The sequence below is a fragment of the Hypoxylon fragiforme genome (genome assembly GCF_022984875.1).
Source record: "Hypoxylon fragiforme strain CBS 206.31 chromosome Unknown GGS25scaffold_4, whole genome shotgun sequence".
In the NCBI taxonomy this organism is placed as follows: Eukaryota; Fungi; Ascomycota; class Sordariomycetes; order Xylariales; family Hypoxylaceae; genus Hypoxylon; species Hypoxylon fragiforme.
Window position 1 is genome coordinate 3,862,187 of NW_026054759.1, and position 18,279 is coordinate 3,880,465.

The 18,279-nt window shown below is 47.1% G+C and overlaps 1 protein-coding gene across 1 annotated transcript; it reads right to left on the reverse strand.

Moving 5' to 3' along the window:
• Positions 1 to 2,178: 2,178 nt before the first annotated feature.
• On the reverse strand, positions 2,179 to 17,574 carry GGS25DRAFT_259552 (uncharacterized protein). The gene is made up of 5 exons (XM_049257268.1): positions 16,355 to 17,574; positions 13,167 to 16,291; positions 11,004 to 13,111; positions 10,873 to 10,943; positions 2,179 to 10,802 (listed from the first exon to the last, which is right to left on the reverse strand). The coding sequence occupies exons 1-5, from the start codon at positions 17,347 to 17,349 to the stop codon at positions 2,471 to 2,473; spliced, it is 14,631 nt and encodes a 4,876-aa protein (XP_049118379.1). The 5' UTR covers positions 17,350 to 17,574; the 3' UTR covers positions 2,179 to 2,470.
• Between the last annotated feature and the right edge of the window lie 705 nt (positions 17,575 to 18,279).

Consider the following 18,279-nt stretch of genomic DNA (forward strand, 5'->3'; position numbering starts at 1 on the left):
TCTTTAGCACGGTAGGCCGGTTGCATGTCATGCCAAGAGGTCGGAGGATGAGAGGGACAGAATAGCGCCGGAACTGTTATATGTCGGCCTCAATCTTACAATACGGGGGGCTCACTAGATGGGCCTAGTTTTCCGCGAAACGGGCCTCGGCGTTGAACTGGGATAATAGTAGGCATACTTGCTAAGTGATTGAACTGGTCGATTTAGGACTTCGAAACCCGTCGCCTCGGGGCCGTCTGCCTACTGACCTGCTATGGTCACTCATTCTCATCAAGAAAGATGCAACTTGAGCATGGCATTAGCTGACTGACTTCCAATTTGAGAATGTCTTTTCTTGTCACTTATTGTCTTGCTCAGCCTCTGGACAATGACACATTCTTGTCATGGTTTAGCTTAAGCCTTTGATATTTTGAAAGGTCAGCCTTGGCAGATCGGATGACCCAAATGTCGCAATCTACTCCTCGGTAAGCCAGGACAAATTATCACGTCGACTGGCTGCGACGCGCTATGGGGGGGGGGGGGGGGGGGGGGTCCTATAAAGTTGTGAGATAAGCAAGCTTGCATCCCGGCAGATGGAACATGGGGGGTTGCTCAGGGGTTCAAGGACCTCTAGAGTGGCAGAAAGCTGCGAGCTTGACTACTTAAGCTTAAGTGCCTACCATAACTAGCTAGCATTAGGTAGGTAGGTACAAGTACAGCACCTAGGTTAGTAGGTAGTTATGGATATTCTGCCCAATTTAGTCGTGGGATGCTATAGAAGTGCAACTATAATTGATACGACTCTGAAGTTCTGCAGCATGATTGGTGCAAATGTCGTTGACCTTCCCGGAGAAGTAAGACAACCGATGCCCCAACTGCATTGTTAGGAATCAAGTGAGATACGATCTTTATTCTCTTTAGCTTGTTCTCTTTAGCTTGCCTAGCCCTACGGTATAAAAAGCTGGTTTAGAATTCGTGTTTACTGCTCCCTAGTCAAATGCTACCTCGTGAGCCGTGTTTGGCAGTTCAGTTTATACATAGTAGCGACGCCGACAAGAGCAGAGAGGCTAGAGCTGAAGTTCGTTCCAATACCATCTTACATAGCTACCTAGTACGGATGTTTCCGTCTCAGCATAATATGGCATGATTCAAACTTGAATCTATCGCGGCCAGACAGCTTGGCTTTTGCATTAACTCACTGCCTGAGGGTTGGACTGTTAATACTCATCATAAGAGGATGCTGCAATGTATTCGATGAGATAGCATCTGCTCAAATAGGTATTGCCTACCTGCCTAGACAGGTACATGTAACGTACCACTATCACGGAACACATTTGTTGCTTTCAAATCCACCTTTGAGAGCCTTTCAGTTAAGATCTCGGATCTCTAAGTTATTGGATTGTGTCCTAGGTACGTAGGTAGTGTACCATGCCTACTTAATTACTAATTACCTACGATAATACAATTCATACCTAGGTTAGGGAGTCTACCAAGGACCTAACCTAGGTATTTACCTAACATCATGGATGTCAGCATTACCAAGAATACCCCCCCTTCTCTCTCCCCCCACGTATGAAATGCGCTTGTACGGCGAATATGCATGGAATGAATAGTAGACGTTCATTTATACGTTCATTTATAGGGTGATACATGCTTTCATTTGTGGCTTTCGTATTGATTCACTTTTTAATAGATGTCGCAAAGCCTCATTTGGCGATGTGCTGTGCTGTAAGTTGATGCCCTAGGTACCTACCTACCCTGTAATTATTGAATGAGGGGAAGCCGAGGGGAACATTGAAGGCTTGCCACATGGCCGACACCACGAGTGGTGGCTTTCCCGGCTGATGTTTATGAACACTTTCTTTTATTGACGGTAATGTGATCGTACAATCAGAGGTTCTACACATTCTTACTACTTACTTTACCGATCATTCCTTACGTAACTAGGTATCTAGGCAAACAGCATATCTAGTATGAAGGAGCAAGAAGACTTGCCTTGACTGCCATGGTATTGTACACGATGTTACGATAGGCCCGCCGGCAGCGCTGGAAAGAGACGCTGCATAAATATCAGGGGACATAATCTACCAACTTAAACCAAATCGGCTCAACGGCGATAGGACCCTAGTAAGGTAGGTACGTAAGAAAACTCAAGCAGCGCATTCGTATTCAAGCCACAAGACTTTTTTTGTCCAATATAGGCACGTCTTGGGCATCGCTAGTAGTAACGGAAAACATGCTTCTCGCTACCCGTACGCGCCGATATCACACAAGTCTGTCGCTTGCTTCAACCTAACCTAGTTTACATCTTCCAATATGGAGACAATGCTCCCGATCAATCCGTTTGCGCAGGTTTCTGAGAAGGTCGCCGGGCAGAACACGCCAATGTCCATGATATCTCCACGATATCCCACTTCGACATCAATCGTATGCTATTGAATTCCCAACGTTAGCACTGCAATACACTTTATGTCTTGGAATGGTTCAAGATTCATCTTACTTTATATGCCTTTCCCGCTACATTCTGCGACAGGAAACTGGCGTTCGGCTGTACGAGGTTCCATGGTTGGTCGTTGCTGTCCGGAGTTGGTGTCGGCTCTCGAGGCTCCTCGATCATTGTAATACCACCATTCGTGTATGCGGTGGGTGCATCAAGCATAAACATAAAATTGATACAACTTTCAATTTGTATGCCAGTCCAGGTGTATATTTCCCACAGGCTGACACTCGAATTTTGAAAGCTTCCGATTTTCACGAGGTCTTCTTGAATCTGGATAGCTACATCAATGAGCGACCGCGCCAACGGTTTCTTGACTAGGAGGGGAACAATGCTCAAAGTCGGAAAAGGCGCTCTCTGGATGTCCTCGAAACTTGCTCGGTTTGCAAGATAAACTCCAAAAGCGACATCGGCATTCCGTTGGTCGGATTCCCTAGAAAGATGAAAAGCTACAAGAGCCTTTGAGTATGCCGCGAAGAAGAGTGCTTGTAGCGATGTACCGTTGGCTGAACCGAATATCTTGAGTTTTGAGACGTTGCTAATGGCGTTACGCCTAAGTTGTGCAGCACGTTGAGTCTTTTGGCTCTCTTGTACAATATCTCGCCGATCCAGTAATTGAATTATATTTGTGTCTCGAAGATAGAGTGTCCAGAAGCGGAACCTCTGCTGCTGAGTCTCGGGGAGGTAGTGGCTTGAGACGAAATCATACCATCTCGGTCTATATATATTCGATATCGAAATCTGCGAGCTCTTGTACAACTCTAGGAATCGGCCCACCATGATCGGGAGGCTCACGCCGTCGTACAAGGCATGATGGATGCGCAGATGAAGCCAAGTCTCGCCCAACTGTAAATTATCAACATGCACGAAGCTAAAAGGTGTTACCGCCTCCTCAAAAGCCCATCTATCCCGCCCGTGATCCACAAGACGATGATCGGTAGAGTTCGTTAACCTTGGTGCCATAATGATCTGTATGAATGGAATCTCCACGGATTCAGTGGCAGCGAACCGTGTTCTGAGCATTGGTGTTTCATTAACTAATGCAGACCATGTTCCCAAAACTGCATTTCGATCCAAATGCCCAGAAATCTTGTATGTGAATTGTGGGAAGAATAGTAGGCCTCCTGTGTTTTGCCAGGCACTCAACATGTGTATTTGCATGGGTAGGGCAGGAAGAACTGTCTCTATTTCAGCTTCTTCCACACCAGAGTTCTTAAGAAGAGAGTCAATATTGGCCCTTTCCAGGAATGAATCCAAGTCCAGCGTTACACTTTGTGTGCTACTTGCAGGTTGGCGAATGCCTCCCGCTGAGTAGGCTAGAATTTCGTGGATGGAATTTGCTTTCAGCATAGCTCGAACAGAAATTTCCAGGCCTCGCTTTCGAAGCATTGAAGCAGCCTTGATGGCACTAATAGAATCAAGACCCAGGTGATAAATGGAATGGTTTTGGTTGATAGAGTGCTTTTCAATTCCCGACAACTCCGACAAGACGTCCATAATGGGTGACTCCAAGCCGGCAGATACGGTTCCCTGGGTTGGTAGGTCGTATGAAATAGTGCTAGTGTCTATTCCATCATCGACCGTGTCAGCCAGGTAGAAAGGCGCCAGACCACAGACAGATACTGTTTCTGGCGTTTGGCTGAATTCAAGGACATCGGTATGATTCTGGAAAATATGATCTAGGACCGCTTCAGCATTGTTTAGGATCTGGGCTACGTCGTCCAGAGAGAAGTATTGCGCATGACCTGCTACGTGCCACATAACCGAGGCTCCCGCGATTTCCATTTCGACACATAGGGGATATTCCACAGCTGACTTCGATTGGACAGACCTTAAAATGCGACTATGGGACTCGCTCCGATGTTCCTTGACATTTTGTAAGAGGAAGAGCGTATCAAAAAGTTTTCCACCCTTGAAACGAGCTGTCTTCTGTATCTCGCGAAGTGGGAGGTGTTGGTGTTCCATAATCTCTGACATGGTGGCTTGTAAGTAGTTATAATATTCTCTAACCGAACCGTGGAGCACGATGCGTAGAGGTATAGTATTCATCGTTGGAAATAGTAGACTCTGGGCTTCCTCGGTATCTCTCCCTGACAAGACTACACCAAAAGTGATTTCCAGGGTATTGAACATCGAAGCTAGTACAGGCGCCCAGCACCCCTGAGCCAGGACTTGCGGCGTGACGCGATACCGTTGACATAAAGTCTTTAAGTCTTGTGCGCCGAGCTTCGATACTAATTCTGCTCGATGTACAACTGTCGTCATGCCATCGTCGAGCGCTCCCATTTTTGGGCTGAGGATGGTTGGACGAACGTCGTCCAAGTATCCGGCCCAAAAGCTTTCGCTTGCAGCTGCGGGGATGAAAAGCAAGCGGGAAAGATATGGTTCATATCTACTTCGTACATGGTAGTTACCCACGTACGCTGCTTCGACGTCCCTGTGAAGCAATTCAAGTGACCATCCATCGTACAGAGCGTGGGCGATAGAGACGACTAAATAGCGACTCTTTGGTGTTGTGATGAATGCGAGCTGGAATAGATGTGATTTCCCTTGACCGAGTAGTGCTTTATGGCGAGCTTGATCGATGACTGTTGTGATATCATCTAAGCTCGAAAGCTCTACTGCTTGGGGGATTTCAAGGGGCTCCTCTCGGATGACCTGGCAGAATGCGGCCTTGCTATTTGGATGATCGACCCCTACGAAAGTGGTCCTTAATATTGGGGAATTAGCATGGACTTCTATCCAAGCCGATTTTAGCCGATCGATATCCGTGTCGGCTGTGATTTCCATTACGTCGTGATTGAAGTATCGGTCGAAGTCTGAGAGCAACATCTCAGCAACCATAGAATCTTGTAATGGTGTCGGTGGGAGGACAGCTTTCATATTTTCAAGAGATCCTTTTTCTTGTAGAATATAGTCCTTCAAAAATGTGGCCGTACTATTTAGGCTAGACAGCTCCTTGTCATTGTCACCCCCTTTCACGTCTGCCATACCATGCAAAACTAGGAGGTCCTTTATGGTGGGACTTTTCATCAGTTCACTGGCTGTGACGTCAAGCCCGAGTCTTTTCAGCCTTGCTGCCAGCTTTATGGAATCAATGCTGTCCAAACCAAGCTCAAAAAAACTTGTTGTTTCCGTGACATCTTCGTCGGGTATTCCAGCTAGGGAAGCGACCTCGTGCCGGACTTCTCGAGCTTCACTGCTACGAGAAAAGATTGATCCGGCCAGGTCCTTGATATCAGAAGGATGTGCTTTTGGTGTCTGCGTAGCTTGTGATACGAGCGCGGGACCGTTGGTCGTCAAAGACATACCCAGAAGTGGTGCATCATCATCTAAGGTGGCGAGAGATCTGAGGGCTTTCCCAAACTCGTCTAGCAATGAGCTAACAATAGCATGCGTAGCAATGTCTTTCCGAGCGACTGTATTGACCTTGAGTGACTTATCTTGTAACATAATTATCTCCACCGCGAGTGGGTAGTCGATGGACCCATCTGAGTCTATGGTGGACCAGAATGGTTGTGTTTCTATTGTTGGAAAGGCATCTTCTCGATTAAACGTCCATAGAATGTCGAATAGCGGCTGACCACCTGAGCACCATTTCTGTATGTCTCGAAGTGGCGTATGAATAAATTCAAGAACTGATGTATTATAATTCTGGACATCTCGTATGAGTGAAGCCCAAGTAGTACCGCTAGAAATTTCCGCGCGGAAAGGTAGTGTGTTGAAAACGGGGCCAACCACGTCTTCGATCCCGTCGAAAATCAATGACCTCCCAGAGTAGATGACACCGAAAGTCGGCACGAAACCAAGCTTTTGTTGCAATGTGACTAACCATGCAGCTTGAAGTATAGTCTGGTGTGTTGCCCCAAGGGATAGGCGTCGAGCTTCTACCTCGCTTTGATGGAATACTCGAGACACAGAAACATCGGATGCTGCGGGATCGTCCGCAAGATTTGGCGTCGGTTGAAATGCATGATTTTCGAAGATTGTTTTCCAGAAAGGTTTGGATTGATGGTATTTGAGAAGCGGTCCATGGGGTAGGACGTCAATGAATGCTGGGCTACTGGGTGACTTTTCATGGTGGTACTTGGCATTCAAGCGTCGAAGTAGAAGCTCGAAACTGTGCCCATCGTAAACACCATGGAACAGCCGGAGGAGGAGCACTTGATGCCCATTGTATTCTAAATGGTCGACTTCGACTGTGTAGCGTAAAATATCATGATTTGAAGAAACCCACTGCTCTCTGCGCTCTGACATGAACAGGTCAATGTCTTTCCCGCCTGTGTTCACCTCAAACCAGCGTGTAGCTTTTTGTTTGATAGCCACTTGAACATAGCCCCCAGTTGTTGGAATAAAAGCCGTCCTGAGAATGGCGCTTTCTGCTAACATTTCATCCCAACAACATCTTAGACGGTTGATAGAGATCTGGGAATCAAGATCAATCCGGAACTGATTAAAGTATATTGATTGAGTGTCTGTATAATTTGACCTTGTAATCATTCCCTCTTGTAAAGGTGTGCATGGCGCGATGTATTCCACGTCCGTTTTGCCAATGCTCAGCACTCTGCAAGCCATGCCAATATATCTCTGATAGCAAGCACGAATAGATTGTTTCACTTGAATGGCATGCCGACCAAGTATTGTTGTGTTTGTCTGTTGCAAAGCTTGACAGAGACTGTTTATATGAGGATGACGCAAAATCAGCGAAGGGCTTGCTAGAGTGAACCCTTGAGACTGAAGAATCCTGGCTAACCGGACTACATTGATTGAGTCAATTCCAAGCTCAAAAATGGAAGAAGCGGGTCGCATATCAGTATCTGTGGCTTGTGTAATAACTGAAATGGCCAGAGCTATCAGCTGTTCCTTCTCACCCAGACCTCTGGAAGCCCCAGCTAAGCCCGTCGTAAGATTGCGTAGGTGATCATGAGATAGTTCCATGAAAAGCTGTTTTAGCCGTTTCACATCTGCCTTGTTGTTCGACGATAGAGGGATATATGGTACGCATAAGATGTAGGTAGGAATCATATACCCAGGGAGCTGATTCCTACAAGCCTCGTGGGCAGCTCGGGAGATGTCAAGAGATTCATCCTCAGAACAGATATGTAGCTTGGTGGGAGGAGGTAAATTCGTGGCAGGGGCTAAGAAGGATATAATGAAATCTCTATCCTGCCCGAGGTGCCTTGTAACGAAGGTAACGATATCAGTCAACTGAGTAGATAGAGTTGTCTTAATGACATGATTAATCTCTCCGATTTCAAGCCTCTGGCCTCGAAGCTTGACTTGATCGTCAGCGCGGCCTAAGAAATCAAACGAGCCGTCGTGGAGAACACGGACGAGATCTCCTGTGCGATAAACACGCTCCCCATACTCTTTGAGGGTCGGGAAGCGCTCCTCTGTGAGGTCGTTTCGATTCAGGTAACCCTGACCAACTAGTCTGCCGGACACACACAGCTCACCAACACCCCCTCTAAGCACGGGATTTTCAGTCCCAGGTTCTAAAATGTAGGTACCAACATTTGGAAATTGATTTCCAATATTGGACGACCTGCCATTGACAGGCACTCTCTGAAACATAGTAACACCTATGGTAGCCTCGGTGGGACCATACGCATTATATATCACTTCTTTCGGTCCCCATACCTCCAAGATCTCTCGTCGTAGCTGTTCTCCCCCCGTGATAAAAACCCCTCTGCAAAGGCTTGGTACTTCATCTGGGTGCACGATCTTTGCGAGGCTCGGCGTTAAGTCGATGTGAGTAATGCCTAATCTTGATATTGTTGCTGTAATGTCACCGAGTATGAGGTCTTTTGGGGCCGCAACGAGAGTAATCCCGACGAACCAAGACCAATACTGTTCTAAGACCGACACATCAAAATGAAATGAGGCAAATTGGAGCCATCTAGAATCAATATCCCAGTGTCCGGCAAATAGTTGTTTAAAGGCAAGCATCGCCTGGACAACGTTGTCGTGACTTATCAGGCAGCCTTTGGGAGTGCCTGTGGTGCCGCTGGTGTAGAGACAATAACATGTGCTTGAGGGTGATATTTGCTTCAAGGATTGGAATATTGCTGGGATAGTCAATAGTTCAGGTTCACGAACGATATGTATTGGTATGGTCGCGTTGATATCCAAGCTTTCTTTCAGGTCTGATTCAATCAGCAAACATGAAGCGCCGGAGTCTTCCAAGATATAACTCAAACGGGAGGCCGGGGCAGTCGGGTCAAGCGATAGAAATGCACAGCCTGCCTTAAGAACCCCGAGAATCGAGAAATAGGCCTCTGGGCATTTGTTGAAACACGTTGCGACGATACTTCCAGATGGCACGTTACGATTTACGAGCATGCTCGCCACCCGGTTTCCCATTTCATCCAACTCGCGGTATGTCCACCGTCGCCTACAGATCGGGTCCCCTAGTTCTTCGACAAATTCCAGAGCCACCATGTGGGGTATACGCTGCACGGTTTGCTCAACAAGTTGGTGCAAGAGTGCGCCGGGGCCGGGAAGCTGAGGGGAAACTGCTGGCAGAATAGAGAACAGGTTTGGCTTCTCACAAGCAAGTCGATTTGCGTAGCTCTGAGGCGTGGTTAGGAGATCTACAAGCACCGCCTCGAATTGCTGAAGTAGAATGTGCGCCTGTGAAGTTGGTAGAATGTCCCCGTCGTGCGTTAAATTCAACTCCAGCTTGTCCGAGTCCGTTTCAACTACTTCTAGCGCTACCTTATATTCTAATGATGCAGCCTCATCTAGCACCTCCCCGGGCATGTCATCTTTCGTAGTTGACACAGTTTGATACGATAGTATTGTGTCGAATAGCTGACTATCCGAGTGGCCTAGCCATCGCTGTATCTTGGAGAGGGGAGTTCGTTCATGCCTACGGAGGCTGGTATTGTATTTCATCATGTAGTTGAGAAGTTCGGTGTTTGAATCTGTATTACGCGCAAAAATAGGCAAGGTCGTAATCATTGGAAAGGTTATGTCCTGTTCTTCATTTGTGTGTCGCCCGTTAAGTACAATCCCAAATGTGACCGAAGATTCGCCAATATATCCCGAAAGCACGCGAGTCCAAGCCGCCTGGAGTGCTGCTCGAATTGTAACACCAGCCTCTGTCGCACCACGACGTAGGCTCTCAATCGATTCATCACAAACTCTTGACGTGTTTAATATACTATGGCCAGTAATATGAAGGGGTGTCATGATCGGAAACTTGTTCACCACCAGATCTTCGACCTTGCCTTTCCAGAATGCTTCCGAGGCAGACTGAAAATGTGTGAAATTGAAACAAGCCGATAGCGCTGGCTTGATCGACAATGCCGCTTCTTCCTCGTTATCTAATGCAACTCGCACTAATGCATGAAGTAAGATCCGGAGCGAATGTGCATCGTATAATGCGTGATGAATGGCAAGGTGCATCGTCAACTGACTAGGATCATCGTCGACAACGATAACAACCTGCCAGGGTGGTCTCGAGAGCATTGTTAGAGCCTCGGAAGCAGCTTCTGCGCGCCATTTGGAAACTTCAAATGAATTCGACGAGCAAATTGATACTGGAGCAGTAAAGTTCGCCCTAGAATAAACGACCATAGCATAGGAGGTATCTGGGTGATTGACAGGTACGAATCCTGTGCGGAGGATCTGATGGTGGGCGGTGAGATGAGCCCATGCTTCAACTACTCGTAAGGAGTTGATGCTAGGTTTCAATGCCCAGCTTGTGAAGTTGAAGTAGTTTGCCCCTTTTGAGTTAAGGAATTGAGAAATCATGCCTTGCTGTGTGGGAGAGCACGGCAACAGCTCGTCAAAACCCGGAATCGTATCTGAGATATCATTCAAGTCATTACGAACAACTTTTTCGAACTGGTCGAAATCGTAAAGAACATCGGCCTGGCCGGGTTCCTGGGCTGTAACGCGAGATGCGATTCCGGCGCATGTCGGGTTCTCGATCACGTCTAGTGCGGAAACGCTGTATGATTCTCGACGTAACATAGAAGCGAACTGCATTGCACTAATGCTGTCCAGGCCATAACGGTATATCGAAGTTTCTCGTCGAATGTTCCGTTCTGGAACTCTAGTTAGTCTCGACAATACCGAACGAACTTCTATTTCAATTTCACTCCAGTCTTCTTTGCCGGTAGGCGATTCGGAAGTCGTGCTAGCCAGCCGTGTTCGTGGTAGTTCCCTTGAGAGAGATATCTGTGCTATCTGGCGTTGCCATCGAGCTGGTAGTTTCGAAGTGGACAAGGTATGTGAAAGCGGATGCTCTAGGCATGTATCAAGGACATACTCGAAGATATCGAGAATGAGCAGGGATGTTTCGTGAGAGAATATCGAACTGTTCGCTAGTAGTTAGTAAACGGGGAGATAATAGCCATAAATGGCCCAGAAATTGGAGTGGAGCTCACGGATCACGATGGAGTTGTAGCATGACCGTGTCTTGCTCCTCCGAGGGGATAACCTCGCACACGAGGGGCATCTAATCAGTCATTAGCGAAGTTTAAGGCACTGAGTAAACGGGATTCAGAGCGTGACATACATCCATTGCGCCGTGTTCTTGCTCCAAAGACCATATATTTTCATCTAGTGGTACCGCTTGTGGTTGAAGAATTAATATGGTGTCGACAAGATGCGATAAGCCGAGTCGGGATTGTATACGACGTAAACTTGTGAATTGGTATGGTATCATCTCGGCATTCAAACGCTGGAATACCTTTATAGCATCCAGAACGAACTTGGTACGAGAAATATTCATCCGAATAGGTATTGTATTGAAACATGGTGCTACGAGGGTATCGACCTGTTCTAAGGCAATGGAACGGCCGCTCACAACGTTCCCAAAACAAACATCATCGTCATCCTGTAAAATGGACAAGGTGACTGCCCAGGCTGTTTGGCAAAACGGCAATAGCGACACACCTAGGTCACGCAGCTGAGATAAGATCGAAGAAAATGGGCGGCCAGAAGCCCTCCTAAGTACTGTGTCTTGGTCAAGGTCTCCAGTGGATGTCAATTTATCAAAACGATAGGGAGAATAAGAATGGAATTGCCTAACCCAAAAATCATCCGTTTCGGGAGGTAAAGGCAGTGTTTCTCTGAGAAATGACTCAAATGGTTGAGGAGCTGGTAGGGCTTGACAACGGGATAGCGACTCTATCTCCGCGAGCATGGATCTGACTGAGACACCATCATATATAGCATGATGACAAACAAATGATATGTATTCTGTACAGTCCTCAAGAATGACGAGAGCAAGCGAAACAGGAGGAAGGCATGAGTCAATCGCAAATGGGAGGGAGAGGCCATGTTCGTGCACAAGCTCTTGGAAGCTGGAGCTGCTAGCTTCGTAGGTCTGCCATGCAGGTAGGTGGGATCTTAGAACCACTTGGACTATCGGATACTGGGAAGATTCAGTCGTCATAAAACATGTTCGAAGAATTCCATGCCGCTCGAACATCATGTTCCAATGCTTTATCATGATCTGAGATGGTATCCGAAGTTGAAATAGCATTTGGTTGTTGTATGACGACCCAACTTTGGACAGCCGAGAAGACGATAGCATAGCCTCCTGTAATGGGGTGCACGGGAGAACAGTCTCGACATCTCCTCCCATAGAAAAGCGCAACTTGACAGTTTCCACCAGTTCCTCGGGCAGGATTGGCGTCAGTTTCCCTGGCTGTATGTGCACTGATGGCATTTCCTTGGCGATGAGAGAAGCTAGCCTGCCGATGCTTGGGTGTGATAGGATGAATGATAGGGGGATTCGCTGCTGAAAAATAGATTGCAGCCTGCGAACTAAAGGCATGGCAGAAATTGAATCAATCCCGAGGACTGCAAACGAGGTCCAACGACCAATTACCTTTCTATCGATTCGAATTGTTTCTGAAATAGCTTGTAGTATCAATGTCTCTGTTTCGGACCATTCAACTAAATCCCCGGCGAGATCCTGTACGGAGCTACACTGACTGAGGATTGTATCAGAGAGGCCCCTGGCAGATTGGTGTAGCAGGTCATGGTCGATCTTCCCAGATGATGTCAATGGCAGAAGAGATATAGGGAAAATAAAGGATGGAATCATATAATCCGGTAGAGCTACACGCAGAAGTTCCTGAATTGTGATAATTGACTGCCTCTCTGAGTCTGTGATAGGCAAGATAGTGAACTTTGATGACCTGTGCGTCTTTGGAACGAAGAACAATGCTAACTGTTGCGAGGAATCGCTCCTTAGGGTGACAAGCACGCTCGTGCAGGCCTTCGTGATATCGCTCCTTAGAACGGTTGCTTGGATCTCTTGGAGTTCAATTCGTAGCCCGCGGAGCTTCACTTGATTGTCGATTCTCCCAAGGATGATCAATGAACCATTTGGTAGCATGCGGCCAATATCTCCCGATCTATATAGACGACCATACTCGGGATGCTCAAAGAATTTGGTTGCCGTCAATTCGGCCATATCAAGATAGCCCGCAGCGACTTGGTCGCCCCCGAAACATAGCTCACCTATGCAACCGAACGGCACCAACGCCGTGGTATTTGGAGAGAAGACGAATGATGATGTGTTTTCTAAAGACCACCCTAAATATTGCGATGAGTCTCCCCGGGATACTTTTCTAACGGTGCAAATATTAGTGGTCTCAGATGGGCCGTAACCTGGTTATGTTAGCAATGCAACGCAACGCAAAGGATTGTTGGGTATAAGCCTCACCTTGCCATAGATGTTCTGCCCAAGTATCTAGCACTCTATCAGTCATCGGCTCGCCGGCAGTAACCATGAACTTAACACTAGGTACTCGGCTAGGTTCCATCAATGAGGCTACAGTGACCGTTATGCTGAGATGAGTTATACGTAAAGCTCGCACGGTTTCTTCAACATCTTCAAATAGCGTGTCATTGGTAGCTGAGCATAGGCACATTCCATTTCCCCAAGCGAAGAATATCTCGAAGACGGACACATCGAAGGCTTGAGAGCAGGCTTGTAACATTCGGTCGGAAGTCTCATGAGGGTAAATACAGGATAAAATCTCAAGGTTGCTTAACATATTTGCATTCGTAACCGAAACACCTTTCGGACTCCCCGTGGTACCGCTAGTATAAATGATATAGGCAAGGTTGGAGGAATCTCTAGGGATATCAAGGTTAGAGTCAGAATATTGGGAGAGCATGGTGTGCGAAAAATTGATGACCGAGCAAAGGGATGTCTCGGCTATATGCTGTGGAGATGATTCATCGACGAGACAAAGTTGAGGCCGTGACTGTTGCAAGATTAGTTCAACTCTCTGCTTAGGGGTGTTGGGAAGAATGGGAAGATATGCGCAGCCGGCCTTAAGTATTCCGAGGATGGCGCAATATAGCAGATGAGACTTCTCCATTACTATTGCAATTATCCCCCCAGAGACTGCACCGGATTCTTGCAGACATCTGGCGATCCGATTGGCCCTCAAATTGAGCTCCTGGTAAGTTAAGGTAGTTGCTTCGATGCCTTGTGTGCTGATAGAAGACGCGAAGCATAGAGCATCGTATGTCGGAAACCTCAATGCGGTTCTTTCTACTAGTTCGCACAAACTTGGGAGTACTTTTATATGCTTAGGACGTTCGTTATAAAAAGATAGGTTCTGCACCGGGAAGCACCGTGAGATAGTGTCGAGTGGCTCCTCCAAATTTTCGATGAAGTAGTTGACCAAGCAACTCAGGTGCTGGAACAGGGCTTCTATTTGTGATTGTGGGAATATTTCTGCATGCCAGGTAATCTGACACGAGAAATGATCCACGTGCGGGTAAATTTCAACCAGAAGCTTGGCTTCTATTGCATCTTTGTGGTAGACTTCTCGTATCGTACACTCACCCCGCCTTCGACTGATCAATGTTTCTTGATAGGCGAAGACGATGTCGTATAAATTCTGCGCAGCTGAAAACCCAGCAGCCCGCTTGATATCCACAAGAGGAAGGTCACCGTACTTGAGCGTCTTTCGGTTGAATATGTGAATGTTTTGTAAGAGTTCGGCGATGGTTTTATGTCGACTGAAGACTACTCTCAGAGGGAGGGTGGCCATGCACGGCCCCATTATCTTCTCGATCCCTACCACCGGAATCGTTCTACCAGATGACACGGAGCCAATGATTATATCATCGACGGCGTTGGTTGCACCCCATATCCAGCTCAAGCAAGCCTGGAATAGAACTTGGGGGGTAATAGAAACCCGAAGAGCAAAGTCTCTAGCATGAGTAGGGTTCAGATCGATCTGTTCAAGCATAGTCATGATATTGGGTTTCGTGGTAGCTACAGTCCTGAAATTGGGAAACGGAGTATGGAGGCTGCCCTGAAGGGTTTCTGCCCAAAATTCCTTTGCGTCCATCATCTCAGTTCGCAAGGTGGCTCCAAGATGTTGAGACACGCGACTAAACTGAGGCCTTTCGACTGGAGATTGACCGTGTGCCAATAATGAAAGGTCCTCGATTAACAAATCGATTGTCCATCCATCGTATATTGAATGGTGCATGATTAATCTCAGTTTTCGATGTGTCGCTAGAGGGTCACCTGGAATGATTTCTAGCTGAAGTGGGCGACGCAGAAATGATTCAGCTTCAACCTCTTCAAAAGGACGGGCATGGCTGAGGATTGTGACCTGTTCTTCAGCGAGCTCTTTCCAGATCACTTGGACAAGTTCGTGGTCCAGGTGTACGAATCCTGTTCGCAGAATCTCATTGGACTGAGCCAAAGTGAAGAACCATGACTTGATTGACTCGATTGGGATGTGGCTAGGAAATTGAAATTCTGTCTGGTTAACGTATAATCTTGTATCCTTGAGGGTCTCCGCTATCATCGCCTGTTGAAGATGGCTGCATACTTCCACACGTTCAATATCATCTAGAAATGGTTGCGTCGCGTTCTCGGATCGTAGGATATCCATGAGATGGTTAACCCTGTCCGGTCGATCCTGATTTATGGACTCCTTGGCAGAAATGGACGTGTAGGTCGTCCTCTGTGGATCTCTGAGTGTGTCATGGAGCTCGCGGATAGTTGATGCATTTAGAATATCAATGGGGTTGACGACGATTCCGACACTTTTAATCATGGATGCGTATTCGATAGCTGCTAATGAATCCAACCCCAGCGAGGATATGTGGGTTGATGGAATGATATGCTGGCCGAGAAGCGTTTCCGCGATCTCGCAGAGCTGGTATTCTAGATCATCCTTGAAATGTACTTCCACTTCTTCCACGTCTATATCATGAGAGTTTATCGCTTTATATTGCTCAACCAATGTGGACTTATCGACCTTGCCCGAAGGCAATTGAGGAAAGTGGTTTAAAACCCTGACATCGGTAGGGATCATGAAGGCTGGTAGCCATGATTTGCATTGGGAAATGATCGCCGTGTGTATCCGTGCAGGCTCTAGGCCTTCTTCAACTGCAGCGAAGGCCACTAAGATGTTTGAGATTACAGTCGCAAAAGCACCATGACATCCCTGTGTACGCAGGATGGCATGTTCGACTTCACCTAGCTCGATTCTTTGCCCATTTATCTTAACCTGGCCGCTACTGATCCTTCCCAGACATTCAATGGTGCCGTCATGCAGCATTCTGGCTTTATCTCCGGTCCTGTAGATCCGTCCCCAACGTGTATCGATGAACACAGCAGCCGTCTGTTCAGGTTGATTGATGTAACCTGTGGCAATCTGGCTACCGCCAACCGCAAGTTCCCCAACTTGGCCGAGAGGAAGAATTTGGAAATTAGATGAGTCGCCGTCTATCACGAACGCTGATACGGTGTCAAGAGGAACTCCGATACTGTGTTTGCCGCACGCTTTTGGGAAAGCAGAGTGTAGAGTGCTATGCTCATGTCAGTATATCGTTTATCGCAGCTGACAAAAGCATGGGATGTCAAGGACTTACCAGTGGATTGTGGCCTCGGTAGGTCCATACATACCCCAGAGTACACTGCCCTCGGACTGATCACCTCCGAATTCCTGGATTACAGGTTCTGTCAGCATCTCTCCGATAGTCAGCAAAAGTCGAAGCCCGGGAACTTTATTTCTCCTTTTCAGAAGGCTACCGGCCACGGATGGTGTGAGTTCGCAAGCATCTACTCGCATATCTCTTAAGATACCAGGCAGGTCTGTTAGCATGTCTGCGCGATTGCAAGAGATGAGCGTGGTGGCGCGAAAGAGCGGAAAAAATATCTCGAACACGGATACGTCAAACGTTGGTGCTGCAAACTGAAGAAAGCGCTTGAAGGATGGAATATGCCGGTCGTGGGCAAGTAAACTCTGTGTCGCGGCAAGGTGGGATATGCCAACACCCTTGGGCGTCCCGGTAGAGCCAGACGTGTACATGACATATGCCAGGTCACTGGCCCGCGGTATCCTGTAAGAAGCCGGTTGCACCGTTTCACCCGTGTCGAGGTATGAGGATTCATCTATGGATATAATCTTATATAAGCCATCATCTCTCGGGACATTCGATAGGAAATTGGGGTCGATAAGGACGAGCCTGGCCCCGACGTCTTGAAAAATGAATTTGATGCGCTCGATTGGTGTATTGAGATTCAGCGGACAAAAGGCCGCGCCGACCTTTAGAATAGCAAGAAGTCCTATATATAATGCGGGGGACTGTGGCATGAGAATCGGGATAACAAGATGTTGGTGATCTATCGCTGGTGCTAGGAAACGTAGGGTTTCAGACATCCGCGCAGCCAATGCAGTAGCCGCTCTATGAAGTTGAGAATAGGATACGCTGGTCCTGTCGCCAGTACCTGAACGGTATTCTATTGCTGGAAAACCATTGCTATTTGATGTTGCCACTAGCTCATGTAAAAGGGATGGCCCTGGAATAAGACGAGGTGAGGCATTGAGGATTGACAGCCCTCTTGGAGCTATATCTGACTCCATCGAATTGAGGAGGCGACTTTTCGTAATAGAATGGCAGTGACAGCAAGATGAAATGACCCGTTATTATTGCTTTTATATATGATGGCGATAAAAATATGTCTCGGAAACGTAAGCGTAATATTCAGAGAGTAAAGGAGGCTGCAAGGGATTTGCGTGTGCTTCTGAGAACAAGCGAGCTCTCTGTTTAAATAGTTACAAGTTGACGCTGCCCGCGAGAACCTTTGTCTAACGCCTACATGTAATGTTCTTGTCTCCAAGTTGTCCTTGAATGATCAACATAACAATGTATTGTTCTATAAATTCGGCCAACATTAGCCAAAAAGAATTACGGCAATGACTGCATCGTCAAGGCCTGATACAGTGCAGTATCATGCTCACGTGTAGCCTTACCTAGCGACCTACTTGCCAGCTTGAGAGGTGCTACAAGCCGACAGGGACTGAGTAGGATGTATGCGTGGTCTGTTATGGCATCAATTTGTCTCTTTCTTTGCTGCAGAGACCCTTATACCACTAGGTACATGTAGGTACGGATTATGCTGTGCTTCTTTTTGCGCCACATGTAGTAACTGGAATACAGTAACTGATGGGCATGAGAAAGGCCTTAGGCTGTCATTGAGCTGTGATCGTGCTTAACAGAGAAGAGTCACCACATTGCGCAAAAGGAAGAAAAAAAAAAAAAAAAAAAACTCTTGGTATCAGATGAAGGGAGAGTTGGCTAAGGTACCTAGGTATGTAAGTAAGGTTAGGGTATTTTCTTATGAGGCTTTTATTTTCCCCTCCTTGGTTAAACGTTGTAATTCTATTACGTTTTAGTACTTTAGAACCCGGTAAGCGCCTAAGAGAATTCAATGTCACTGCCACCTGATGCTAACGGACTGGTGGATACCAGTTGACATACCTACCTGCCATCGCATCATGATGCCAGTACCT